This window comes from Monodelphis domestica, chromosome 1 (assembly GCF_027887165.1).
Source record: "Monodelphis domestica isolate mMonDom1 chromosome 1, mMonDom1.pri, whole genome shotgun sequence".
Taxonomy (NCBI): Eukaryota; Metazoa; Chordata; class Mammalia; order Didelphimorphia; family Didelphidae; genus Monodelphis; species Monodelphis domestica.
Window position 1 is genome coordinate 406,506,427 of NC_077227.1, and position 27,530 is coordinate 406,533,956.

At 40.2% G+C, this 27,530-nt stretch overlaps 1 protein-coding gene across 1 annotated transcript; it reads left to right on the plus strand.

Annotated features, from left to right (window-relative positions):
- Positions 1-330: 330 nt before the first annotated feature.
- LOC100032863 (lipopolysaccharide-binding protein) lies at positions 331-27,530 on the plus strand. Its single transcript, XM_007474377.3, has 15 exons — positions 331-632; positions 4,590-4,704; positions 5,979-6,107; positions 7,721-7,876; positions 9,846-9,909; positions 12,651-12,714; positions 13,822-13,913; positions 14,785-14,964; positions 16,236-16,295; positions 17,383-17,550; positions 18,937-19,004; positions 20,613-20,658; positions 23,843-23,906; positions 24,748-24,824; positions 27,034-27,530. Exons 1-15 carry the CDS (start codon positions 509-511, stop codon positions 27,076-27,078), a joined length of 1,452 nt encoding a protein of 483 aa, XP_007474439.2. The 5' UTR covers positions 331-508; the 3' UTR covers positions 27,079-27,530.

Below are 27,530 nucleotides of genomic sequence, written 5' to 3' on the forward strand. Positions count from 1 at the left end.
AGAACAGATGGCCTCTGAGGTCCCTTCCAACTTTGAGGTTCTGTAATTCTGATTCCGAAGCAGCACCCTGACTTGGATCTCTGACAGTCTCTGCTACTGGCAGGGAAGTTTGGAATTTCACTCCTTAGTTCTCAAATTTCCCTCCTGGCTATTAACGGGAAATTGTCCAGAGTCAGGAGAATTATGGGAGTGATTTTTTTGCCAAAGCAAACCCAGCTTCTGGCCAAACTAGCAAGGTGCTCAGTAAACTCCCAAAGTATAAACACACACACACACACAATTTCCCGTTATTTCCCCCTTTTTCCCCCTCCTCCTCCTCCTCCTCTCACTTCTTTCCTTTTCATTTCAGAACCTTGGAACTTCCAGAGCAATTCAGTTAGGCCCTCCCTCTCACAGATTCTTCCTCCACCCTGCTATAAATGAGAGTCCTCTCCTGCTTCCTTTTACACTGTGGGAGACACCTGCAGAGTATCTGAACCCCCTTTTCATAAGGAAGAACCTTGAGGCGATGATGAGGGTTCAGAGCTGGGTGTTGGCATTTCTGTTGCTGCTCTTGGAAGTTCTGGGTTCTAGGGTTGGTGCCAGCAATCCAGGAATTGTGGCCAGGATCACTCAGAAGGGCCTGAATTATGGTAAGGATCTGGCATATCTTTCAAGGCTTCCCACATCTAACTTGTAGTTAACTCACAGTTAGGGGGTTTGGTAGAGTTGGCATCAGAAGACCTGGGTTCTAGCCCGAGCTTTGCTACTTATAGTTTAAGATTAAAGTAGGTCACTTGCCTTCTCAGAACCTCACTTTCTTCATCTGTAAAATGGGAATTATAAAATGCATCCCTACTCGGTTGCTATAGAAATATATTTTAGATTTCTGAGACTAATTCATCGGACTAATTATGGAGAGAATCTAATCAATTGTGATTTTTCAGGCAGTGCAGCCACCCCCCCCACCCCGATAATTTAGTACCTTCCTTAGTGTAATGTGTTGGTGCAATGGGACAGGGAAGAGACCTGTAGTAGGGAATATCTGAGTTCAAATTTAGTCTCAAGTACTTACTATCTATATGACCCTGGAGTTGATAATTGCACCAAATTCCCAGAACTGGGGTGAAGAACCAGGGAGATAATATTTGTAAAGCATTGAACACAGTGCCTGGGACATGGTAGGCTTGTAGTAAATGCTTATTCCCTGCCTTTCCCTACTATACCCAGTGTACCTAGCTAGTACCCTAGGAAGGGAGCTTGGGAAATTAGATAGACACACTCACCAGAGGGCTTGGGTTTGGATCCCAGCTCAGCCACTCACTTGCTTAATTACCTGGAGCAGGTCCTCAGTTTCCTCATCTGTAACATGAGAGGGTTGGACTAGATGATCCCTGAAGTCTCTTCCAACTCTCAGTTTTAGAATCTTTAATCAGAGGCTTCCTCTTTTCTGAGTTTCCCCTTGTCAAATGAGGATTGATAGTCTGTGAGCTGACAGCCCAGAGGAGGGAATCTTACTCAAGGGAAGGCATTCTGTCACATATAGAACCCTGGATGAATACAATGAGATAATAGGTACAGACCTTAAGGGGCTCTATAAATGTCATTAACTGCTTCATGAAGGAAGCTATCCAGAGGAGTACAAAATCCAGGATTAATCTTCCTAAAGACTTGTTGAAATAAAAGAATGACAAGGAGAAGGGAAAGAAAAAAAAAGATTCAGGGGAGAGACAGAGAGCAAGAGGAGGAGGAAGAAGAGGAGGAGGAGGATAAGCAGGAGATGGGGGGCGGGGGGAGAAATCAATGCCCCTTGACAATAATTGGGCAAAGTTCCAACAATGATTGAGTTCCTCCCAACTGCTCAATGAGCAATTTGTCTTACCCATCTTACAACACAGTCTATGAGAACTCGAAGGGATATTAGAAATCATTGTAGTCTAATTGTCTTATTTTAACAGAAGAGGAAACTGGGCCTCAGAGAGAGGAAGCAATTTGTCCAAAGTCACACCCTGAGTCAGTGGCAAAAGCAAGATTAGAAGTCAGATTCCCTGACTTCTAGGTCAGAGCTTTGAGTGGATGTAAATTTAGGTTGTCAAAGGCACAAAATACTTTGGGCTATAGCTTTAGGATACAAAATGAGTGGGGGTAAAGGTCAGGAGGCAGTTAAATATTAGCCTTATTGGACAGAAATGCCAATGGTAAAGGAAAACAGGGTGAAATTTGTTCAACAATAAGCTGGGAAGAGGTGGACCCAGAGGACACCTCCCCCATACTGTAGTGTTCAGGGCTCTGTCTCCCTTCAAAAGAATTTGTCATTCAAGCTCTGTTCATCTCAGGCAAAGTTTTCACTGGAGTTAGCAGGGAGATGTGGCCTGACCTGGGAGAAGTGAAGTTCCTTGAGTAGTGGGGACAGGATTTTATGGAGAAAAATCAAGGTCCCTCTGCCCCCTCCCCTGGGCCAGGTGCCCTGGTAACTCTATACATGGAATCTCTCCTGGGTCCTGATAACCCCTGGCCTGTAATATGTGCTGGCACCTGGACTGGAGCCTAGTTCCCATCAATACCATTGTTATGGAGTATCCTCAACTTTTTCCCTCTCTCCTATTCTTCCTCCTTCCTGATGGGAGGCATGTTTTCAGGATGAATGAAGTGATTTGCCTCTTTGCTCAGAACCATCATAAAGTACTATATGAATATGTAGTATATATATATAAAAAAAAAAACAGTCACAGTGGCTCTCATTTTCTTGGCCCCTTATAGCTTTCTAAATGTGAGGATGGTAGTAGAGTATCATGATTTAATCCTGTTTTAAAAATGGGAAAAACCAAACCACAGAGAAGTTAAGGCTACATAGCTGGTTATTGGCAGAGCCTGGACTAGACAGTAGGTTTCCTGACCCTCAGGCCCATTATGTATTATCCTCCATGGAATGTAAGCTCCCTGAGGGTAAGGACTGTTGTATTTTTATCATTGTATTCCTGATAGCATAGTTCCTGGCACATGTAGGCACTTAGTAAATAATTGTCTGTAGTTGATTGGTTCAAAATTTCTTCTCTATCTTCTCAGGTTCTATTTTCAACACTAGGGTAAATCCAAATTGAATCCTCAGTTTAATTCAATACAGCAAACATGTCTTTAATACTTACTCTGTTGAAAGAATTACTCTAGATATTGGAAGTATAAAGACAAAAAAGAAATAGTACCTGCCCTCAAGGAACTTACATTCTACTGGAAGGAAACCATATATACATAGATAATTAAATACAAAACAAATATAAAGTAATTTCTGGTGTTAGGAGATAAAATCTGTCTGTGTCTGTCTATCAATCTGTCTATCTATGTCTCTGTCTATGTCTGTCTGTCTAATCTATATATCTTTGTATCTATCTATCTATCTATCTATCTATCTATCTATCTATCCATCCTTCCTTCTCTCTCTCTCTCTCTCTCTCTCATCTATCTATCTATCTATCTATGTCTTTTTGTCTATGTCTGTCTGTCTAATCTATATATCTTTGTATCTATCTATAAATCCATCCTTCCTTCTCTCTCTCTTTATCTCTCTCTCTCTCTCTCTCTCTCTCTCTCTCTCTCTCTCTCTCTCTCTCTCTCTCTCTATCTCTCTACCTGTCTGGCTGGCTGGCTGTCTGTCTAGCTATCTATCTATCTTAGACTGGAGCTAGATATATCCAGTCCTGTTTGAGGGTAATTGACAGACCTCAAACCTATCAGTAACTTAGAGCAATGTCTACCCCAAGCATCTGAAGACTTTCCCTAGTGAAATGGGCAGATGAGAACAGGAAAGTAGTGGAAGAAAATACTGTGGAACACTTAGAGCTTGGTCAGACATCAAAGAATGCCAAAGTCATCCATTATATCCCAGGCCTTCGTTGGTCATCCCAACTTGTTCTGCCACACTGGTCTTTGGTGATTCTGGAAGAGAGTGAGGCTGATGACTCTGCTTACTTAAATCTAAATCACATCCAAGTCAAGACAATACCCCATGATGTCGTTGGTCTTCTTCAAAAATGAAGGTCAAACAAAAACATTTGTGTATGTATATATTTGTGTATATATGATATATGAATGCATATATCCAGCCCTATCTAGCCTCTGACTATATGGATATTATGCATGTCTAGCTCTAGTCTTTATGCCTTTCTTCCAAACCCGTACTGTTATTGTTCAAGGCTCCAACAGCCTTCTAGTCACCTAGGTTTGTAACCTCCTCACTCTCACTTCATCCTACCTATCTAATCAAATAATCAAGTTCCACGATATCTCAAGTGTCTCCTCTCTACTCATGTAGCTACCACACGAGTTCAGATCCTTATTACTTCTTGTGAAGACCCTTGTAGCTTCCTAATTAGTCTACTACCTTCTCTGTCTTGATTTTAAACTATCTTGCACATGGCTATAAAAGTGATTTTCCTAAAGCTTGGTTAGGTCTGAAGATGTTACTTATACACACAAACCCTTACTCAAAAAACTCCAATGGCTCCCTATTATCTCTAGAATCAAACAGAAATTCCCGTTTGGCACTTAAAGCTCTTGATAACTCCCCTCTACTCATCCTTCTATACCATTCAACTCTGTCTCTTTCTCCCCAGCTGGTGTTAAGGGAGTGTCTGCCTTGGAAAAGGAACTGTTGGAGATCACTATGCCTGATTTTGAAGGGGATTTTAAGATAAAACATTTAGGACGCGGGGAGTATGAATTCAAGAGGTAAGATGGAAAGCTTGGAATCTAGAGGTGTGGACTATAGACCCTTGGAAGGGGTATTAGACAGTCTCAGGGGATAGGAAGAGGGAGAATTAAAGAACCTTCCCTATTGGGTCAGGAACTCTCTGGAGTCACTGTTAGAATATAGAATTCAGAGGAAGCTTTAGAAATAGGCTTCTTTCCATAGTTACTAATTCCCAATTCAGGGAGGTTGAAGTCTAGAAAGACTAGAAAGTCTAGAAAAAAAATGGTGAATAAGAGTATATACCTTCATTTTGGGGAGTTCTACTCATGGCAAGATTGAGATTTAGAGGACATAGCTAAGGAGGGGTAAGAGGCATCTTAAAAAATTGAATTGGGGCAGCTGATTACTTAATGAATAGAGAGCTTGGCCTAGAGATGAGAGGTTCTGGGTTCAAATCTGACCTCAGAAACTTCTTAGCTCTGTGACCCTGGGCAAGTCACTTAACCCCGATTGTCTAGGCTTACAGCTCTTCCTCCTTGGAACTAATACTTAGTATTGATTCTAACATAGTAGGTACAGGTTTAAAAAAAACAAAACAACTAAATGTGAGGTTTAAGAAATATTCATCTCTACCAATTATAGGCCTATCCTCACCAGAGTTAATGAAATGGGACTGTTCCCTTTTCCATATACTTGAAGGGGTTACAATTTTAAAGGAAAATTTTTGTAGTATTAGAGTCCTATAGGAATGTGAACTGTTCACATTATTGCTATTTGAGTTATTTTTTTTTCATTTCTTCCCATGTAGAGATATTCATTCTGACCTGATTTCAAAGAGTTAACAGTGTAGGCAAAGGAGTAGAAAATAATGAACATGAGAAGTGCTCAGATAATATAGCTGAGGGTCATCATAGACTGGGTACTGGCCTTGGATTCAGGTGACCTGGGCTTAAATCTTGATTCTGACCCTCAATGTCATCCTGAGCAAATCACTTCCTGTCACCTGGCCTTATTTTCCTCCATCTGTTAAATGGGAATGATAATGCTAGTGCCATCTCAGATTGAGTTGTAAGAAAAGCATTTTGTAACCCTTGAAGTTATAAAAAATTTTGAGTTATTAACATGTTGTGCAAACTATTAAAAATACAATTTGACTGAGACGCTGTAACCCTTTAAGGAAAACCCCTTTAAGGCTCGTCATAATGAGCCTCCAGAGATCCTGGATTCAAGATCCTGATATTTCTGCTTAGCCACCCCTCCCAGGTGCCTTGGTTTCCTCTGGCTTCATCATATATATTTTTTTCTTTTCTAGGATTATGATACAAAGTGTTGAGCTAAAGAACTCTAAACTAGAACTGATCCCTGGTGAAGGTCTAAGAGCATCTATCTCCAATGCCTTTATCCATCTGAAAGGAGATGGAAAAGCCCGCAAGTCCATTTTGTAAGTTGGGTTTTGTGGCAAGCTTTTATTTTTCACAAGGGTTTCTCTATTTTACGACCCTGTCTTCTCTGAGGTGAAGATTCAAAGTCATAGAATTCTTAGATGTCAGAGCTATAAAGAACCTTAGAAAATACAACAGAGAATGTCAGAACTGGAAGGGAACTTTAAGCTCAGTTAGCCCAAATCCCCTCGTTTTACAGATAAGGAAATAGGTACAGAAAGAGGAAGCAATTCTACAAGATCACACAGCTAAAGAACTGCAGAGCGTGGGCCAGAATCTTGGACTCTAGACTCTACTATAACATACTAATTAATCTCATGGAGGATCACTTGAGCATTTTGCATGGTCCTCACTCTGAAAATGCTCAGATTCAGCATCATCTCCTGTGGTTAGTGCATTAATGAGCAGTTCCCATCTTGCCAGATGAGGCATTATGGCTGCAGCACCCCAAGGTTCCCACAGCAAAGCCATGAAATGGACCTTTGCCAGGTCCCTCTCTCTTCCATCTTATTTTCCTCCTGACCCTGGAGTTTACCCACCTTTTACCATTTATCTTTCTAGGCCTGGTATCTTAATAGTGTCCCTTAGACCTTTCTAATACTCATTAATAGAGCCTAAGTCATTGACCCTTTCTATGCCCATAAGACTACTTCTTTCCACCTCTCTTCCCTCTGACCCATACACACACCTATGGTTCTTCCAAGCCAAGAAAAAGAAGGCAAAGAATTATGGTGAGCTGGTGAAGTAGGGGAACTCATGGAGCCTTTAGATTTTATGATAACTATGTATTCTGAAACAAAAATTGAGAAACAGTTTGATAAAGAGTCTTTCTGTAGTAACCCATAACTAGAAATTCTTGACATTTCAATCAAATCCATTATGGGGGGACAGGGAATGGGGAAGAGCAGAATCCTTAGAGCAGGGCCAGCATATCCATCACTATCAATGTTCCCAAGGTACAGGTTCCCTGACATAGCAATGAGAAAAGGTGATCCTGGGACAGAGACATCATGGTTGTAGGATCCTTAAAGGTAGGGAGGCTTGGGGAAGTGGCTCAGGAACAAGCATGGCATAGTTCATGCTTCTTCCTCATAGAATCCCCTTATCAGTCACCATTGTACTGCCTGACATGTCTATAGCAGAGAGGAAGCATTATCTCTCTTTTTGATGATAGCTTGGTCAAAGTCCCAGAGGTCCATTATAGCTGTATCCCTGGAAATATTTCAGTGCTGCATATCATAGCAATGGACCCTTCCTCTACTATTGTCATACTAAAAATCAACCCATGGTGATGAAAGTTCTGGCTATGAACATACCCAAACTTAACCTGGGTCTCAAATGATGACAAAAAGTCATTGTTGGACTTGCATCCAAAGCTTTTCCAACTTGTTAGGTTTTGCCAAAAGTCATCCCAGCCCTTGAATGGTGCAGCCTTTCAAAGCCTACAGGTCATTTCTAAACCCTGGGGACAAAATCTTGCTATAAAAAGGAATTTTCTTTTCTTGAACAGTTCTCAAAACGTAGTATGCACAACACACTCCTTCTCTTAGCAGAACCATTCTTAGCCCCAGTTGTTTGAATCATTCCAATAATCTTTTTTTTTCTCTACTAGGAAAGTAAAGGGTTCCTTCAGTATGGAGGTTAAAGGTATTTCCATTTCAGTAGATCTGAAATTGGGCAGTGATAGTTCTGGGAGACCCACAGTCACCAACAAACAATGTAGCTGTCATATTGCTGAAGTTGAGCTGGACTTTTCTGGAAGGATTGGGTAGGTAACTCTTAAGACTTCTAAAATCATCCTTTGGGACAATAACATGGTCTATCCACCTCACAATTCTTTCTCTAATAGGGGCACAAAGGTTCAACCATGATTGTCCTCTATGACATAAGTGACTAAGACACCAGAAAATAGACTTAGAATGCAAAAAGGTCTTGAAAGGGTAGAATATTGAATCAAATCTAATATGGTGAAATGCAGATAAATGTAAAGTGTTAAACTTGTTTAAAAAAAATCAACCTCATGAATACAAGATAGTAGTGGCATTGATAGATGACAATTTCTCTGAAAAAAAAATCTATAGTTTTTGACAGACTAGAAATTCAGGGTGAGTCAATAATATGACATAGAATTCAAGAAAGTAAATTAGTTGCATTAACAAAGACAAATCTTTTGGGGAAGACAGTCCCTTTTGTTCATTTGCTAATAGAGCAAATACACAAATGCTTTTAGGACAGCTAGGTGGAGCAGTTGACATAGTGCCAGGCCTGGATTCAGGAAGACTTAAGTTCAAAACCAGCCTCTGACACTTACTAGCTGTGTAACTGTGTTTGCCTCAGTTTCCTCATCTTTAAAATTAGCTGGAGAAGGAAATGGCAAACCACTCCAGTATCTCTGCCAAGAAAACTCCAAACCGGTGTCACAAAGAGTGAGACATGACTGATACAACTGAACAACAATAACACTCTGTGTGGATCAGATTATATTTGGAGTGCTGTGCTCTGTTTGAGCACAATGTCTTTGGAACATTGATAGGCTGAAAAAAAGGACAACCAAGATGGTGAAGTTGTAGGGAGACATATTGAGATTTATATGTCCAGAAAAACCTCCTGAGAGATGTCCAAAAGTGGACAAGCTGCCAGGAGAGTTGGTTAATGCCCTCTTCATTGGAGATATTTATACAAGGATTAGACAACCATTTGTTGACTATTAAAGAGGAGATTCTTGTTGAAGTATGGGCTACACAAGTTGGCAGAGTCAGGATTGTGTTCCTTGAAGGTTTGTGAGAGTTGGATCATTGGAAAATCAATTTGTATCTCACCTGCTCAAAAAAAAAATCTAGAATAGGAGCAGCAAGGTAGCTGTGAGTAAAGAGCCAGGCCTAGAGATAGAAGGTCCTGAATTCAAATATGGTCTCAGATTCTTCTTAGCTGTGTGACCCTTGGCAAGTCACCTAACCCCAGTTGCCTGGACCTTATTGTTCTTCTGCCTTGGAATCAATAGTTATTTCAACTCTAAGACTCAGAAGGTAAGGGTTTAAAAAATAATCGTTGAGAAATAAATTTCTAGTCAATAACTTTACAACCTTTTAGTGGAAAGAACTTTGGATTTGGAATCAATGGGCCTGGGTTGGAATCCTGGGCACTGTCATTTAATGCTATGTGGTCTTCCCCTTTATGCTACTTCTGCTCTTTAGGTCTCAGTTTCCTCCTATGTAAAACAAGGTTGGATTACATGATCTCTTACATTCCTCTATCTCTAAATTCCATGTGGATCCATGAGTTTTTGTCTGAGACAGGGTTGGGATCTCACAGTCTCTTTGGACTTTTCCAAGGAAATGCCACATAGGAGATTGTCAGGGTTGGTAAGGTGGGTGTCTGTGGCTTATAGTTCCTAATTTTAATGCCCTATTATTACCTTATCCCCAAGTCTGCACATGTAGAGCTATGACTCCTTGCACTGCTCCCTAGGCATTACAACTTAATTCAGCTGTCACTCCTGTATGCTGGAGGAGATGCTGAATAAATGTGCCGGTTCCATTTGATATACTTACTGTATGCCTTCCCAAGTACTAGCCATATCTGGGAAAATCTCTCCAGATGTTGTTTCCTTCAGATAGTCCTTGGTCACAGTTAGGGGATAGTTTGAAGTTTTCCCCCTTACCTCAAGCCCAGGGTAGCTCCAGTCATAGGCTTTCTGGTTTGTGCTTGACTTGGGGTCCTTGTGTTTGTCTCCTCAGGTGGTTGCTGAATCTTTTCCGAGACCTTATTGAATCCAAATTCAGAAAGATCTTAGACGAGAAGGTAACAGGCAAATGAGAGCTCTGGACTGTAATTAGTCTTTTTCAAATCCTTTTTCCCATAGCCAATTGTTGCAATTACAGAATTGTACTCCTAGGCACTATAATTACAAATGAGTGCTAAGATTTCTTCTGTCTCCTTTATTGTCCCTTGAAAGCAGTTACCCTTCATATTTAAGATGTGCAAAGCTCTTTGCAAAATGCCTCACAACAACTCTGGGAGGTAGGTGCTATTATTCCCAATTTACAGTTGAAGAAACTGAATCAGAGAATAAATGACTTGATCAGGGTCATAGAGCATATGAGGTAGCATTTGAACTCAGATTTTCCTTACTCTTAGACCAGCACTCTATCCATTGAGCTGATGTGGTAGAAAGAACACAGTACTGAAGAACTAGGATAAAGTTCCATTTTCTTCTTAGTCTTTTATGAGGATGGGCAAGTCATTTCACTTCCCTTAGCAGCAATTTGTTCACATGAAAACAATAATTCCTCTACTATACTCCTTGTGATCGTCTCCTAAGGAGAATTCATTGCAAGCCTTAAAAGACTAAGTAAAATATATATTATTTATTTATTTATTTTATAAACCCTTACCTTCCGTCTTGGAGTCAATACTGTGTATTGGCTCCAAGGCAGAAGAGTGGTAAGGGCTAGGCAATGGGGATCAAGTGACTTGCCCAGGTTCACACAGCTGGGAAGTGTCTGAGGCCAGATTTGAACCTAGGACCTCCCATCTCTAGGCCTAGCTCTCAATCCACTGAGCTACCCAGCTGCCCCCTAAAATATATATTATTAACCTCACTTTCCTCATCTATAGAATGGGAATAATCATGTTTATACTACCTTCCCCCCAGCATTGTTGTGAGGAAAATGCCTTGCAGTGTTTAAAGTGCTAAAGAAATGTGAGCTGTTGTCTTCTTTGATCCTCTTTAGCCTAGAACATTAAAGGGTAGGAGTTGGAATTCCTCTTTAATGGTTCTTGATCTTCTCTTTTATGGTAAGCCATGACAAATCAACAATCTTTTATTGTGTCCATTATGTATCAGACAGTTAGGTGGCATAGTGGATTTCAGGCCTGAAGTCAGGAAAACTCATCTTTATGAGTTCAAATCTGACCTCAGACACATTCTAGCTTTGTGACCCTGGACAAGTCACTTTATTCTATTTGCCTCAGTTTTTTCATCTATAAAAATGAACAGGAGAAGGAAATAGCAAACCACTCTAGTATTTTTACTGAGAAAACTCCAAATGGGATGATGAAGAGTTGGACACAACTGAAGAATGACTGAACAACAAAATGTGCCAGGCACTATGCTTAAGTACTGGGGATACAGAGATAGGCAAGAATAATTCCTGCTCTCAAGGACTTCATAATCTAATGGGGGGAGGCAGCATACAAGCAACTGGGTATAAACAAGATAAATTAAAGATAATCAGCAGAGGGAAAGCATTAGCATGTAAAGCTATCAGGAAAGGCTTCTTATAGAAGATGAAATTTTAGCTAGAACTTGAAGGAAGCCAGGAGGCAGCATTAAGGAGGGAGAGAATTCCAGGTTTATAAAGTACTTTACAAATATTATCTCCCAAATATCATTTTATTCCCAAAACAACCTTGGGAAGTAGATGAAATTGTTGTCCCCATTTTGTAGATAAGGAAATGGAGGCAGACAAAGATGAAGTGACTTGCCCAGAGTCACATAATTAGCAAGTGTCTGTGGCTTGATCTGAACTCAGGTATTCCCCAATCCAGTGCTCTATCTGTATTGCTGCCTACTTGCTTCTATTTTGCCTGGAACAATCCCATTTATGTGGTTTCCAGGAACCCACCTTTTCAAAAGAACAGGGGCTCTTTGTTTTACCATCCTTGTGCTTTGGGGTGACCAAACAGTGACCAGGATGAGATGGTAAAGAGCCAAGGTCATAGGAGCTGGAGGAGACCTCAGACACCATCTTAATCCAATCTTTCATTTTACAGATGAGAAGGCTTACCCAAAGGTTATGTGGCTTGTCCAAAGGTGCCCAAATTTCCGAAGTGGGATTTAAACCTAGACCTTTTGACATCAGAGTCAGTGCTCTTTCCCCTATACCATGCTGTCTTGAGAGAACTTTGACCCCACTCACCCAGTAGCCAATATTCTCCTCTCCACTGCTGCTTCTCAGTAAAGGACAAGGATGGGCAAGGATGTGAGCAGGATGAGGCTAGAATTCTTTATGCCACCCATTAGGACTGAGGTCTAATACTTTAATCACTGTGTCTTAGCATTGCTCTCAGAAAATACCATTAAGGAAGGCAAAGGGATGAAAGGGATGGATCAAAGTTGTAGTGGGAGGAATTTTGCAAAGGGAATCAGAAGACTTGGATTCTAACCTCATTTATGCAACTAACATGCTGGTTTTTTGTGAACTTGGGTAAATTACTTTCCCTCTCTGGGCCTCAATTACCCTAAAGTGTCTAAGATCCTCTCACAATCTATTATCTATAACTGCCATGATCAGGACTGGTTCTCTGATTTCATTTCTATAGAGAACTCCCAAATAGGGAAAGATTCTTTACTCAAGTGGGCTGGCCTCTTCTCTTTAACTTATATTGGAGTACCGGAAGGTTGTATAACTTACCCAGGGTCACACAACCAATTTTTGCCAGAGGCAGGACTGAAGCCCAAGTCTTCTCAGTTCCCAGGACAGCTCTCCTGACACTTCCCCACAGCTTCCTCTGACTCTGACCTATTTCACTCTGCTTAGATCTGCGAGATAATCAAGAAATCAGTTGCATCACACCTTCAACCGTATCTTCAGACTCTCCCAGGTATGAATCCCAGGTTCTACAGACCATTTTCAAATTGTGTGAGAAGTGGAAGCTATGGTGCTAGGTTTCAAATCATCCATTTCAATGGAGGTTGAAGCACAGATAATACAAATCATGAATGATACCAAGCTTCATTTGTAATGAATTTGGGAATTAAATCACACTTGACTTCATTTCCTTTTTATGTTTGGCTTAAATAACGGGCTCAGTTCTCTAGCTTATTGCTTGGAAACTCATTGACTACAATATCTCTTGTAAGGTTGTGCAGGAGGGGAGGTCCCTGCAAAAGGTAAGGTGTTATAGGATGTATGAATCTATGATAGAGATAAGAACTGGAACTGTAATTTCATTGATATTGGAGACTTCTAGAAGAGGAAACTTCCTCTGCCAATGCAGGTCAGTACCTTCTCTGAAATTTATGGTCTTAGAATGTTACCTAGATTAGAGAGTTTAAGTGTCTTGCTTGGAGCCACAGAGCCTTTATGTGTAAGAGGCAGGACTCAAACCTAGATCTTCTTGGCTTCAAGACCAAATCTCTATGAATTATTCTGTCTCTTTACTGCACACAAGTAAATACACACAAATTTAAAAGGAAAAAGAAGAATACAACATTTTTAAATGTTTGGCAAAATTTACCAGAACATTAACCATATTTAACAATTCATACAATTTTCCATATCCATGGTCCCCAACCCTTCATTGAAGGGAAAGAAAGGCATGTTCCAAATTCTGATAAAGAGGTCATTTTCCCCAAGAGGAGTCAGGGAAGGTTTAAAGGTCTTGGTACATCACTATTCCTAAAACGAAGTGGTCAATGGACACTTAGCTATCATACTACTTCAGACAGAACCATCATATCCTGAGCAACTAGACCTAAATAAACAGTTATCTTGTGATGATTAGGATAGACAGCTCACAAATCTGTCTATGGTGCTATGACATTTGCAGGGATAATATATAGAATGGAACACTGATCATGGTCACTTTTGATTCAACAGGGATCATTTAAACACTGGGTGAATCTGTGGGATCTGCAAGTCAGTCATAGCACCCTAGAATGTTGTGAGAAAGAGGTTGATCCCATGTTTCTCTTTTTTTGGTTTCTAGTCATAGCCAAGATTGACCAATTGACTGCCATGGATTATTCCCTGGAGGGGCCACCACAGGCAACATATCACAGCTTGGATACGCCTTTTAAGGTGAGGAGCCCCACTCATCTGACTTTGAGAAACTAAGGTGGTAGCTACTCCTCAACGAGCATGACTGGGAAAAGTACACTGGCCACACACTCCCAGATATCAGGCTACCTGGCTCAATTTGAATTATTGGCCAAGGAACTACAGTATATAGAGCCTGGAACTAGACACTATAAGGGGAGACATGATTCATAGCCTTTATGCCTCACCTCTTAACTGTACCAAAGTACTATATAAATGAGTGATTTTCTAGGTAGATATGACCTTGTGAATTGTATGAGAAAGTATTTATCTATGTAATGTCACTAAGCATATCATGATCCCCAGAGAGAGTAGTATTCATTCAGGACAATCAATAATAATAGCTCACATTTTTGCAGTACTTTAAAGTTTATGAAACATTTTCCTCACTCCAACCCTGTGAAGTGGGTAGTTCAAATACTCTTTTTATAAAGGGGAAAACTGAGACTCTGAGATAGCAAGACCACACTTCAGTGTAAAGGAATGAATCTCTAATGGTTGGGCTTCTAGGTCACTGGTGAGGGAGATTTTTGTGGTGTGGAGTGTTTGGTAGTCCTTTAAGGAAGTGTTCATATCACACAATGTGGTTGACCATCTACTCTGTGTATACATGTGACCTTAGAAAGCTAATTCCTGGGCTTGATTTGGGTACATTCTTCTTCTTTTTTTTTTTTTTAGTAAAAGCCCTTAGTTAATGATCTCTCTCTCTCTCTGCCTCTCTGTCTCTGTCTCTGTCTCTGTCTCTGTCTCTGTCTCTGTCTCTGTCTCTGTCTCTCTCTCTCTCTCTCTCTCTCTCTCTCTCTCTCTCTCTCTCTCTCTCTCTCTCTCTCTCTCTCTCTCTCTCTCTCTGCAGGGTAAATTTTTCAGCCGAAAATCTCATCAATCTCTTATTCCCTTTGAACCTCCTGCCATGAACTTCCCAGAAAATCAAGGCCTCATGGTTTACTTTGGAATTTCTGACTGTGTCTTTAATATGGCCAGCCAAGTTTACTGGGAGGAAGGCGTAATGAACTTCACCATCACAGATGATATGGTAAGATATGGTAAGAAAGAAGATTTGGAGGAAGTTACTTCTGAGGTTATAAAATAAAACCAGAGTTTGATTGAGTTGAGGCTAAAGTTCCACTATCTCTCTTCCAGGACTGGGGAATAGCCATTTCATAGAATCCCTAGAATTATAGATTTGGATAGAACAAAGAGAGTGGGGACAGTGGCTCTGAAGGATCTCACATTCTTAGTTTTTATTCTTTCTCTCCAGTTATCAGGAATTCATATTTTTCCCTCCTTTCTGACCCTCTTTTCACAACTCAAGTAAAACATATTCCTCTATTGGCCATAAATAATGGCAAAAAGTTTCATTTCTGTATCTTGAATCTATACCCTCTGTATTAGAAGATGGGCAATATTCTGTATCACTGGTCCTCTGGAATCATTGCTGGTCATTGTCTTAAGTAGAGTTCTTGTCTTGCTCTCATGGTTTGTTCATTTATATATAAATATTTATATATGTATCCATATATAAATATATATATACACATAAGTACATATATCAAGCATTGGTTAAATTAGACTAAATTTCTTTATATCTTTGAGGTTCTAGGATTCTGTGATCATTATGGGTTGGGATGGAGAAAGTGAATTTGAAATGGAGGGGCTTGGGAGACCCTCAAGGTGGAGTGGGTCTGGCTGGTCAAAATCCTAGCATAGGTTCTTTATGGTTTCTGGGAAATTATTCTCAACATTTTCCTAAAAAAGGGATAATAACATAAAAGTCTTCTATATTTTCACAGAGCAAAGTTGATCTTATTCGGCAGCTAGTCCAAATATGGGGGAAGGGGAGATTGTAAGGAAGCTGAGAGAGAAGACCTTTGATGTCTTGGCTTTAGGACTTCTGGAAGGAGTATCTGGTATAGACTCCCTCCAAACTTTTATTGCTCACAATAAACTCTAGGGCCATGTATCAACTGCAAAGGAGGGAGTCCTTTGTATTCATGAACAGATGCCTCTCTTTTGACCATTTCTCTTCTTTAAGAAAGTCAACCAAAAGGCCTAATTTGGGATGGGAGCATGTTGGTTTTTGGTGGGTCCATTCTCTTACCCCAGTAGTAATTTTAGAACTGTTCCCCCAATTACCATGGCAACATCCACTGATTGGTAAAGAAGTAGATTGCTAAGAAGGTCCATTTCTAGATGAGATACTCCTTATATTCTAGAAAACTGATAGTCTGCCCTTGATGTCTTCTTAGCAGGAGTACTCTGAGTTCTCCATCAGTTCTAAATTCTATTGTGTTTCTTTTGCTGCAGATCCCACCACAGTTTCACATCCGACTGACTACTTCCTCCTTTAGAGCTCTGGTCCCTCAGGTAAGGACCCCTCCCCCTTCCCAGTTTTCAGAAGGAATAAGACAAACTCACTTAGTCTCAAAGCATTTACATTCCCTTGGTGGTTCCAGAAACTCTTAAGATATCCTTTTAGTCTCTTAGGCACTAAAAATTCTGTGAGGTGGGTTATTGTTGAAAAGAATTCATTTTCGGGAGTCAATTTTATAGCTGGAAACCACCTTAGAGTTCATCCAATCTAATCTCCTCATTTTATATATGAGTAAACCAAGACCCAGGGAAAATAAGTGGCCTACCTAAAGTTACTCAGATAGTAGAGAACAGAATTAGGATCTGGCACAGGTCAGCAAATTTTATTAAGTTCTCTTGACTACTGTGACCAAACTTGACTTTAGGAGTAGACACAGTAGACATCTAAATTTTATTCTTGTCTACCAAGACAAGTCTACGAGCTAGCAGCTAAGTGGTACAGTTGGTAGAGCACTAGGTTTTGAATTCAAATACAGCTGTACAACCTTGGCAAGTCACTTATTTAATTTCTGCCTCAGTTTCCTCATCTAACAATGGGGAAAATACCTACATACCTTGAAAGACTGTCATGAGATAACATTTATAAAGCACTTAGTACAGTGCCTGGCACAAAGTAATCACTATATAAATGATTATTCCCTTTTAGAAAATGTTTTTAAAATCTTTATCTTCTCTCTTACAATCAATAAGTATTGGTTCCAAGGCAGAAAAACAGTAAGGACTAGGCAATTAGGGTTAGATGACTTGCCCAGAGTCACACACGTAGGAAGGAAATATCTGAGGCCATGTTTGAACCCATAACCTCCTGATGCTTAGCCTGGCTATCTATTTACTGAGTCACCTAGTTGTCCCCTTAATTCCCTTTTCCCTTTATCTGCCTTCCCATTACCAGTAGTTTAATCTTGGGAAACAGGCTGATATAGTTGAAACTGTGGTATTATTTTGTTTCAAAGGATTATGAAAAATGAAGACTTACTTGTCTAGAGAATTAAGGATGAATATGGCTGAGCCACTCAATATACACATGTTCCTCTGCCCTTGTCCTTGATCATCCTTAATGTGTCCTCTTACCTTTCTGCAGTTGGGCAAGCTGTATCCCAATATGCAAATGGAGCTTCAAATGTCAACCTCTTCACCTCCTGTTATGATCTTCAGTCCAGGGAATGTGACCCTCATGCCAGTGATGGACCTCCAGGCTTTTGTCATCCTACCCAATTCCATCCGGGCACCTCTCTTCTTGCTCAGTATGGTCAGTGAGGGGCCAGCCAATGGGGAAAGATTGGTTAACAAATCTCTTAAGTGCAGGACACCCCTCAATAGTAGTGACATTGGCTATCACCAGGCTTGTGTTTGCAAAATTGCAGGTTAGAGATTAGAGATTACTCCCTTAGAGTCATCATTCCTGTTATTTGGATAAATAGATAGCATGGACACAAGGTACCTATTTTTTGCTCTTATTGTCTGAATTACTTGGATTCCATATATGTGATTAATTCAAAATCAGAGTCCACTTAACTCCTCAATTATGATTTTGTTGAAAAAAATTTTCACAATATTGCTGCATAAAGAGTTTTGCATAAACAGTAACTAATCTGTAGAGAGAGCATGATGGAGAAAAGAGACATTGATCTGGGATACATAGGATCATAGGATTTAAAGGAATTTTTATTTATTTTGATATTGGCTCTCTTTCTCTTAGGCTATAAGTATAGTATCTATTCATAGGACAACGCAGCTACTGATTGTGATGAACTTTTTACTTGTTCTCATTCTGACCTGGGTTAGTTCAGTCTTCCTTTGACATCCTGGTAGTCACTTCTGCTCATCATGTTAGCAACAGACTTAGTGTGGACACCCCCCAATCAATTTTAGACCTACTGGATCTCAGAACACCCCAGCTTGTAGGATTCACCACCCTTAGCCTCCCCAGTCAGCAGAGATGACAGGCATGTACAATCACTTCTGGCAGGATTTAGAGTTTAAAGGCACCTTAGAAATCATCTAATTCAGCACTCTTATTTTATAGCTGAGAAAATTGAGGTCCAACAAAGTCAAATTATTTTCCCAGGATCATATAGGAAGTTGCCAAAATAGTGTTCAAATCTAGGTCCTGTCACTCCAAAGCTAAGGATCTAAGTCTAGTTCAGGCTTCATTGTTAATTTATTCTGAGACTTCAGAAAAGATAGTCTCTGAACATTTTGCAAGGTGATGGGTAGCACTCGATTGGATGTTCTTAACTTTGTTGTATGCTGTGGATCCCTTGGTAGTCTAGTAATGGCTATGAATCCCTTCCCAGAATCATGTTTTTTTAAAAATTAGTAATCGAAGGAAATGGTAAATATCAGTTAAAAGTTAGCAAAAATATGTAAAAAGTTAGTTCTATGTTCTAAGGATTTATCCATTTTTTTATTATATCATCTATGTATCTATTTTTATCTAGGTCTTTTTTATGTTCTAAGCTTCCTTTCAGTTCTAACATTCTAAGATTCTGTAGATATTACTTTATCATATGCCCTGACCCATTCTCCCTGGTTTTCTAAGCTCCATTCCCAAGGAGAGCTCACCAAATCTCTGGACTGACATTATCATTTCATGCTAAGTACAGGTGTTATTGATGTCGCTCCTTTTTTCTAGACAACCACTGTCTCAGCTACCATGGGCGTGAATGCTAGCAGACTTATCTCTTCTGTGAAGCCAGGAAGGTAAGAGGCAAAAAAATGGTTTTCTCATGGTTCTCTCCTTTTATTTCTTAACTTCATAGTTTCAATTTTCCACAGTTTATAGAAAACTGTGGCTGATTCCCCAGGAGTAGAAGACTTGACAGTGACTAGTTTTATTATGTTATTGTTGTCAACCCACTATGGGAAAGAAACTTTTGTCTTGCTGATCCTATCATTAGTGCAGTCTTCCTTTGTTATGTCTCACCAGCATTTGTGTTTTCTCAGAGAGTTTTTGGCTCAATATCTTCTAGTAGTAATGGGGTGGATAGACAGTGAGAGGAAGGTTTGGCAATCACGTAACCTGGATTTGGGGGGGATAGTGCAATGTCAATAAGGTTTCATAGCGGACAAAATTTCCTCTAGGGGAATGGACAAGTTCAATGCCATCAAAAACTTAATTATTCAAGTTTAAGTTCTTTGGGGTGCTCCCATAACTAAGTTCAAATCTTAGAATTTCAATTTGTAAGGAATCTCATAGGGCAATGATGGCAAACCTTTTAGAGATGGAGTGCTGGGCCCTGCCCCCCACCTCAGACTGTGCCATGCCCCACCCTTCCTTCCCCACCTCTTCCCCAGCCCCACATTTACCCCAGACAAGAGAGGGAAGAAGCGTTTCCATTGGGCTGCTGGGGAGAGGGGCAGGTGATGAAAGGTGCATATGGAGAGGAGGAGGGGAGTGGTCCCAGTGCTCTGCTCCCTTCCAGCTATGTGTCACACTGTGAGCTCTGCTCCCCTCAAACCTAGCTCCTCTCTCACCCCACCATGAGAATCACCTTCACCACAGACTAAACTTGCTATCTGTTCTGCACCCTCATGCAGCATATCAGCCCATCAGCCCGCGTCTCTGTCAGTACCTTACCCTATACAGAGGAGGGAGGAAGCACTCCCATTGGACTGCTAGGCAGAGGGGCAGAGGAATTGAGGAATGTCCTCAGGTGCATGGAAAGTGGGAGGAGAACAGCTCCACTCTGAGTCCTTCTGACCTTCTAGTAATGAACTCTGGTGAGCAATGGCAGGCATGCCCGCAGAAAGAACTCTGTGTGCCCTTTTTGGCACACATGCCATAGATTCACCATCACTGCCATAGGACATCCAATTTAAGCTGCACTTGGACAGGAATCCCTTTGATGGCATTCCTGATATGAAGTTACTCAGCCTTCTTTTGAAGACCTGTAACAAGGAGAATCCAATCAATTAATCAATAAACATTTATTAAGTTGATAAAACAGTTCTAATTTTATCTAGCTTACTTTTGTTGTTTAAAATTTTTTATTTCCTATATTTCCCTAATAAGCAATTCTTACATTTAAATTTTTTAACGTTTTGGTTTTATTTTACTTTTAGCTCTAAATTCTTTCTTTCTTGCCTCCCACTTAGAAAGCAAAAAATACAAAACACATTTATAATCAATCAAAACAAATACCCACATTAGCCATATCATACCCCTCCCCAGTAAATATGCCTCACTCTGCATAATGAGTCCATTATTTCTCTATCTAGAAGTGTGGAGAATTATTATATACCACACAGGTCAATGAATTAGTAAAAACTAAACTGTGGAGTAACATGTTTCTCTCTTTCCTTGCATAGTAAGTTGACCATGGAACTGAAAGACTCAAATATTGGCCCAATAAATGTAAGTTATTTTCATTCTTTGTTATTCATTCTCTATATCTTTCTTGAGCTCCCCTCTGTTTCCATTTCTGTTCTGGGTCATAGTAGAGGGAAGCCAGGGAGAAGAGATTTATTTACATTTTCCTTTGGACCATAGCTTCAAATTCTAAGTGGAGAGACAGGGCATACAAACAGGAAATTAAGTAATAACATAAACTAGGACAGGATAAAGAGTCTAAAATGAAAACATGAATGTATATGCATATATATTCATTTATTCAACATCCATTTATTAAATTCCTTCTTTATGAAAAGTATATACAAAGTGTGAGGAGGGGAGTTTAAGAAAAGACATGATTAGTTCTTGCCCTCAGTGAGCTCGACTGTTTAGTAGGAGACAAATACAGACTTAGAGAACTATAATATACAACATTACTGAGGAAGGTTGAAAAGAAGTGCTGTGTGAGGTCTGATGAGGTGGAAGGAGGAAGTTGTTACTGGTTAAAGAGACTAATTAAGTCCAAGTGAAGGAGTAGATAATCAGTGTTTTGGAAGCTCAGAATAAATTGGGATGTGGTAGAGGGATTTGGGAAGGCTTCCTGAAGAAGGTGGGATCTGAGTGGGTATTGATTGATATTATTTGATTGATATTAACTGATATATTGATATGGAGATTTCCACTCCAGATGGAAAAATGTACTCAAGACACTTAAGTTTAGTATACATCATTTTCACCATCACTTTCTTAAGCCTAGACCAGGGGTCCCCAAACTTTTTACATAGGGGGCCAGTTCTCTATTCTTCGACTGTTGGAGGGCCGAACTATAAAAACCTAACCCTGACCCTAACCCTAACCCTAACTGGGCAGCAGTATACACAGTACTCAGTGCAGAATCCCCTCCCCCATATTGCCGCTTACCATACTGATGTCTTCCATTGTACAACCACATAATCCTTTGCTCAGCGCCTTGTTCTAAGGCACCACACAAAGGATTGTGTCACTGGAAGTAGTACTGTACATGAGCAACACCTCACTTTGTGGTGCCACTTCATACAGTGCTCCTTTCACTGACCACCAATGAAAGAGGTGCCCCTTCCAGAAGTGTGGTGGGGGTCAGATACATGGCCTCAGGGGGCTGCATGTGGCCTGTGGGTCATAGTTTTGGGACCCCTGGTCTAGATAATCAACAAATAATCTATCAAGCTCTGATTTGAAGTATTTGCTGATTTCAGGGCTCACAACAAAAATGTAATAACAATTAGTTCTCTGGAGTTATTTGAAGTTGGTTCTAGATTATCCTTGGTCATAAGTAACTTAATAAGTTATTTTTGATTGAACTCTGATCAGTAATTCTCAAAAGGAATGGTATAGTGCTCCACATCCAGAAAATTCCACATTCACCCAATCTCTGTCCTTAGCTGCAGTTTGTTGCCTGCTCTTCTCACCTGGTTTGGGGAAAGCCTCACTGACATCTCTACCTTGAGAAATGCAAAGACTCCTCATTTGAGTCCCACCCAAGTAATGGAAATAGAGGAAAGGGTAGGAGGAAGGCAAGGGGAGATGAAGAAATCCCAAGGCCCAAACCTAAAAAAACCTTCATTGGTGCCAAATCAAATTTCACTATTCAGGGCAAAGAATATTGGATCAGGAGCAAAAAAGTTTGGCAACTTCGGAAGGTTGCTAAAGGACTCATCCAAATGAGGAAATCAGAGTAAAGAGAAGACATTAATGGACACCTGCTCTGGAATTGGTTTGCCTGTTATTTGTGGACACTTCTAGAGCCTGCATTCTCAGGTTCTGGCAAATTCAGGCTTTTTAAGTTCCCACTTATTCTATGCATGCCCATACTGGCATTACCCTAAATCTTCAGAGTGAGAGGGAGAGGGGAATAGCATGACATAGAAAAGAAAGCAAGCAGAAGGCTTTGGAGGATTGTCAGAAGGTCTATTGTTATTTGGTTATTTCAGTTATTTCATGGCCCTATTTGGGATTTTCTTGGCAAAGATCCTGGTGTGGTTTGCCATTTCCTTCTCCAGCTCATTTTACAGATGAGAAAACTGAGGCAAAAAATTATGTGACTTGCCCAGGTCTCACAGCTAGGAAATATCTGAGGTCAAGTTTGAACCCAGGAACTCCCACCTCTAGACTTGACTCTATCTACTGAGTACCCTAGCTGCCCCAGAATTCAATGTCTAAACATATTTAAATATGTTTGGTAGGGGAACACGTTCCACTAATATAGATCATCTGGGATTCAGGAAAGGTCCTTTTCCCATTCTGGTCATTAGTTTCCACCTCGGTGAAGTGAAAGGGTTAGACTAGAGCAGAGGTGTTCAACATACAGCCCTGGGCCAATGTGGCTGCAAACTTCTGAGTGTTGCTGGAAACAGATTAAAATGTCATTGGGAAATATTTGACAAAATAAGTAAATAAAAGCACAATTGAATCTATATCATATTAATACATAATTTTCTAAATTAATATTCAATGGCAGGCATCCTTATATATCATTTAGTGGCTCTTGCTTCTATGAAAAGATTGATAAGGATGATTCCAGCTTACTATTAAGTCCTTTCACATTGTGGGTTATGATTTTCAATTTTTCGATTTGTGTTTTTAAACATTTTTTTCTTTTAAATTTAAATTTTTGTATTTTTATACCTCTTGTATAGACTTCTAGATTTTCCTTCCCATAGAACCTTGTAAGACATAATGAGGATAGTGAAGATGAGAACAATAATACCAGATAATATTTATATAGTTCCTGCCATGTGCTGAGTCCTCTATAAATAGTATTTCATTTGATCCTTAAAATAACCCTGAGAGGTAATTGCTATTATTATCCTCATATTACATATGATGAGACTAAGGTAAACAGGGGTTAAGTGACTTGCCCAGAGTCACATAGCTAATAAATATCTGAGGTAAATATTTGAATTCAGGAATTAAAAAAACAAAAGAGGGAAAAAAGAAGCTCAGCTAAACTAACTGACATTCTAGTCCCCCACTTCTATAATGGAGAGAAACACATTTTGTCTTTCTTTATTCAGGACCAAACTTCATCATTATAATTATAGAGCATTCCACTTCAGGTTTTTTTTTCATTTGTTATTTTTGTCATCATCTATACTCTTTTCCCGATTTTGTTTATGTCCCTTTGCCTCAGCTCACATACTGTTTGTGTGTTCCTTATCCATCTCTCCAGGTGCCCTTAATACAGGCAATCCTGAATTACTACACTCTGAGCACCCTGTTACCTGCTATCAATGGTAAGAGGCAGCTTTTGAAGTCTTCTTTAAGCAAATAATAAACCTCTTCTTTGGGTGTGCCATGAGAAATGGAAAGGGGCTTGGCCAGGGAGTCAAGTGTCCTTGGGTCTAGTCCTAGTTCTGCTTCTCATTCTATCTTGGGCAAACCATGAGTTTTTCCATCTGGAAAAAATGGATTTAGGAGCCCCTTCTGCCTTACTTTCCTCTCAAAATATTTGTAATGTTCACTTGAGATTATGAATGTGAATGTTTCTGAGAAATACCAAATAGCACAAGGAGACAGAATTGGGAAAGACCTGAGCATCTTGCCAGGATCTTGCTTCCCTTGGGCTGTCAGGGAGCAGGGATGTTGTAAGCTAATGTGGAGGTGGTAAGCACCAGAGACAGGATTTGCATCCAGGTCCTCTGTCTCCTGCATCCATCTCTTTCTAGTGTTCTGCATTGCTTCCCTCTCCTAACAATTATATTAGAAAAACAGTCCTCTACGGTCCCTTCCCAATGTCTGCGTTGACTGCATTGAGCACCCTTGTGGCTCTCAAAGACTGGGAGAGCAGAGCACAGGCTCTGCCATGTCCAGCTGCCGTGGAGAGGCTTTGAGTATGGGCCCAGTGAGTAGCCTAGCTAAATGTGGGGAAGCTCATCACGTGGAGGTGTTGTAACCAGCACAGGCGGGGAGTCTAACACTCACACATAAAAGCCTTACTTCTGAAATATGGAAGTAAGGAAGGGCATAGGAGGTGGGTTCTAGTGACCCTGGACAGCATTTGAAGTGCTTGGCGATCTCCCTGCCCTTCGTGGGTTCTCTGAGTAACAGCCCTCTCTGTTCTGTGGTAATTTTCAGAAAATCTGCAGGTAGGCTTTCCTCTTCCTTTGCCGAAGAACATTCAGCTGTATGACCTCCTTCTGCAACCATACCAGGTCAGTGAGTAGAATCTGATGCCTAAGAAGTAAACGTCTGGAGGGGATGGTTGATGGGGGCCCTCTGAGGGACTTTGAGTACAAGAACAAAGGATAGGTTGGAGGGGAAGTGGCAACATGAGAAATCTCAAGGAGGAATTCGGCTCAGATATTTAGGCTGCTGCTAAGAGATAGAGTTAGGGGACTGATGTGAGTGTGTTTGCATAGTCCTATAGCAAGATGCTGTCTGCTTTGGTTCCAGCAAGGGGCTCCGATGTAGCAGAATGTTCTTGGACTCCCCTGAATAAGCAGAATTAAGAACTGGAACTTCTGGACTGACAAAAGAACCCCAAAATGAACTCCCTACCTAGGAAGTAGGGATAGGGATGGAGCTTGAAATTCCTCCTAAAAACCATTGCAAATCAGGACTCTTAGCCTTTAAAAATTATTGGCTTTTTGAGGCTTCTAGATGACTAAGTGTATAGAGAGCCAGGTCTAGAAATGTGAGGACCTGGGTTCAAATTTGACCTCGGATTCTTCCTAGCTTTGTGACCCTGGGCAAGTCACTTAACCCCAAATGCTCAGTCCTTACCATTCTTCTGCCTTGGATCCAATATATAGTATCAATTCTAAGACAGAAGGTAAAGGGTTAAAAATGATTAGCATCTTTTTTGTCATCATTGTTAACATCAACTATGTTTCTGAATGTTTCCCTACCTCTGCCCTCTCCTTGTGAACCATCCCTTATAATAATAAAAAAAGGGGAGCTAGGGAGAAAAGTTGGCAAAGTTAATCATCACATCAGTTAACTCTGACATTAAATGCAGTATTCCACATCCCTAGTCCATCTTGGTCTGCCAAGATGCAGAGGAGGTACCCTGGACTCAACAAAATGTTTTATATCTTTCATTTTCACCTCTATTTCTGATAATCTCTGTCCCCTATCTAATAAGCCACAGATGATAAAGGAAAGAAAGAAAACAGTTCAGCAAACCAAGCACATAAACTGAATCTGACCATATATGTAATATTCTATACCCATTGTTTCTTAGATATACAAAGAAGGGAGGGAGATGTAGTTTCTCAGCTCTTTTCTGGTTACGAGGCTCTTATATACTTACAGAATAAATAAGAAGTGATATAAGGAGTGTGGATCATATAAACAGTTAGTCTACATAAGTCTCCAAAATGACTTAAAATACTCAATTGTCCATACCACTCAGCCATTATAGAAATAATATGAATCACTGGAAGGAGAAATGCCACTATGAGCAAGGTATCCAAGGAAAACTCTGCAAATACATGGTCACCTCTTATTTGCAAAATTCAGATGATTCTACATTATTTAGTTCTGTTGAGAACACTAGTAGGAAGGATATAATTAATAGAAACATTCAGGATGATGGTGATATAGAACTGGAGGGACCTTGGAGACCAATTAATCCAGTCTCCTCATTTTATAGATAAGGAAGCTAAGTCTAAAGAGATTGTCACTTTTCTCGTGGACTATAAGATTCTTGGGAGCAGAGATTATTTTTTATGTCCCAAGCACCTCACCAGTACCAGTCACGTAATTGGTACTTGATAAATGCTTGTCAATGATTGTCCAAGGTCATACAGTTACTAAGCATCAGAAGTTGGATTTATATCCAGGGTCTCCGACTCTAGAGGCAAAGCTCTTTCCATTGTACTAAATTGCCTCAATGATGATAATGATGATGATGATGATGATGATGATAATGATGATGATGATGATGATGATGATGGTGATGATGCAAAAGAAGAAGATGAAAATGACCTCCATTTGTGAACAACAGCTGAAGTAATCTGATGTTGCCTTAAGTTTTAGAAATAGATTCCCTTCTAGGTGAAGGGAAATGAATCAGGGGGCAGGAGTGTAATGCCAGACCACTCACAATTTTGATGTTGTATGCTTGGGAGAGAAAATTTAGGTGACAGAAAGTGACATTTATGCTGGTCCTCCAGAAAGGCATCAGTTTATGAAATGACAGATAAATAGGAAAGCTGTTGACAGAGGCTGTGTTTTACTAAGATCACAGAGTCTGGGGAGTATTTATGACCTCTGTGGGTTGATTTCATTTTAGTTAGAATGGGACTTTCTTTTCCCAATAGTTCTCAAGGGAAATGACTTGTCTCTTCTTAAATTAGAGTTGTTTCTTCAGGGAGCAGAGAATGATCTTTCTTGTTTTCTCTGGACTTTCATTTCTAGAACTTTCTGCTTTTGGGAGCCAACGTCCAATATGTTAAAAACTGAAGCAGGAGAGGACTGACAAATAGGAGTCACAACTGGAGATGGAAAAGTTGTTTTCCTGCAGGCACAGCTTCATTTCCACAGGAGAATTATTTCCATATTTTGGGAGCTATAGCTGGGCTCCCTCTGCCATTGTCTAGGTCTTTCTGGTTCTGCCATCTAATATGGGCCTGTTGAAGATAAGTGTGTCACCTGGGATCTTAGCCTATATATTCCAAGCTCGGATCCACCTTAGGACTGCCATGCCTTTCAATATATGAATTAGTTTTTTTTCACTGGGAGCCATTGCTGTTTAGATGCTCCATGACTATCAGCTTCTCATGAAATTCCCTAACTAACTGTTTTTGTATTTTGGCTTAGTCTTTCCTCTCCCTCTGACCTCATGAATTCTTCCTCTTTTCGTGTGCATTTCCAATAAACCCCCATGACTCAATTAAAGACTGAATAATTATGAA

Bases quoted from the DNA above. Each gene is read 5' to 3' on its own strand.
- LOC100032863 (XM_007474377.3), top strand. From the start codon at position 509: ATGATGAGGGTTCAGAGCTGGGTGTTGGCATTTCTGTTGCTGCTCTTG. The intron at 12,715-13,821 runs GTATGAATCCCA...TTTGGTTTCTAG, and splicing joins GTATCTTCAGACTCTCCCAG to TCATAGCCAAGATTGACCAA. The intron at 23,907-24,747 runs GTAAGAGGCAGC...GGTAATTTTCAG, and splicing joins CCTGTTACCTGCTATCAATG to AAAATCTGCAGGTAGGCTTT.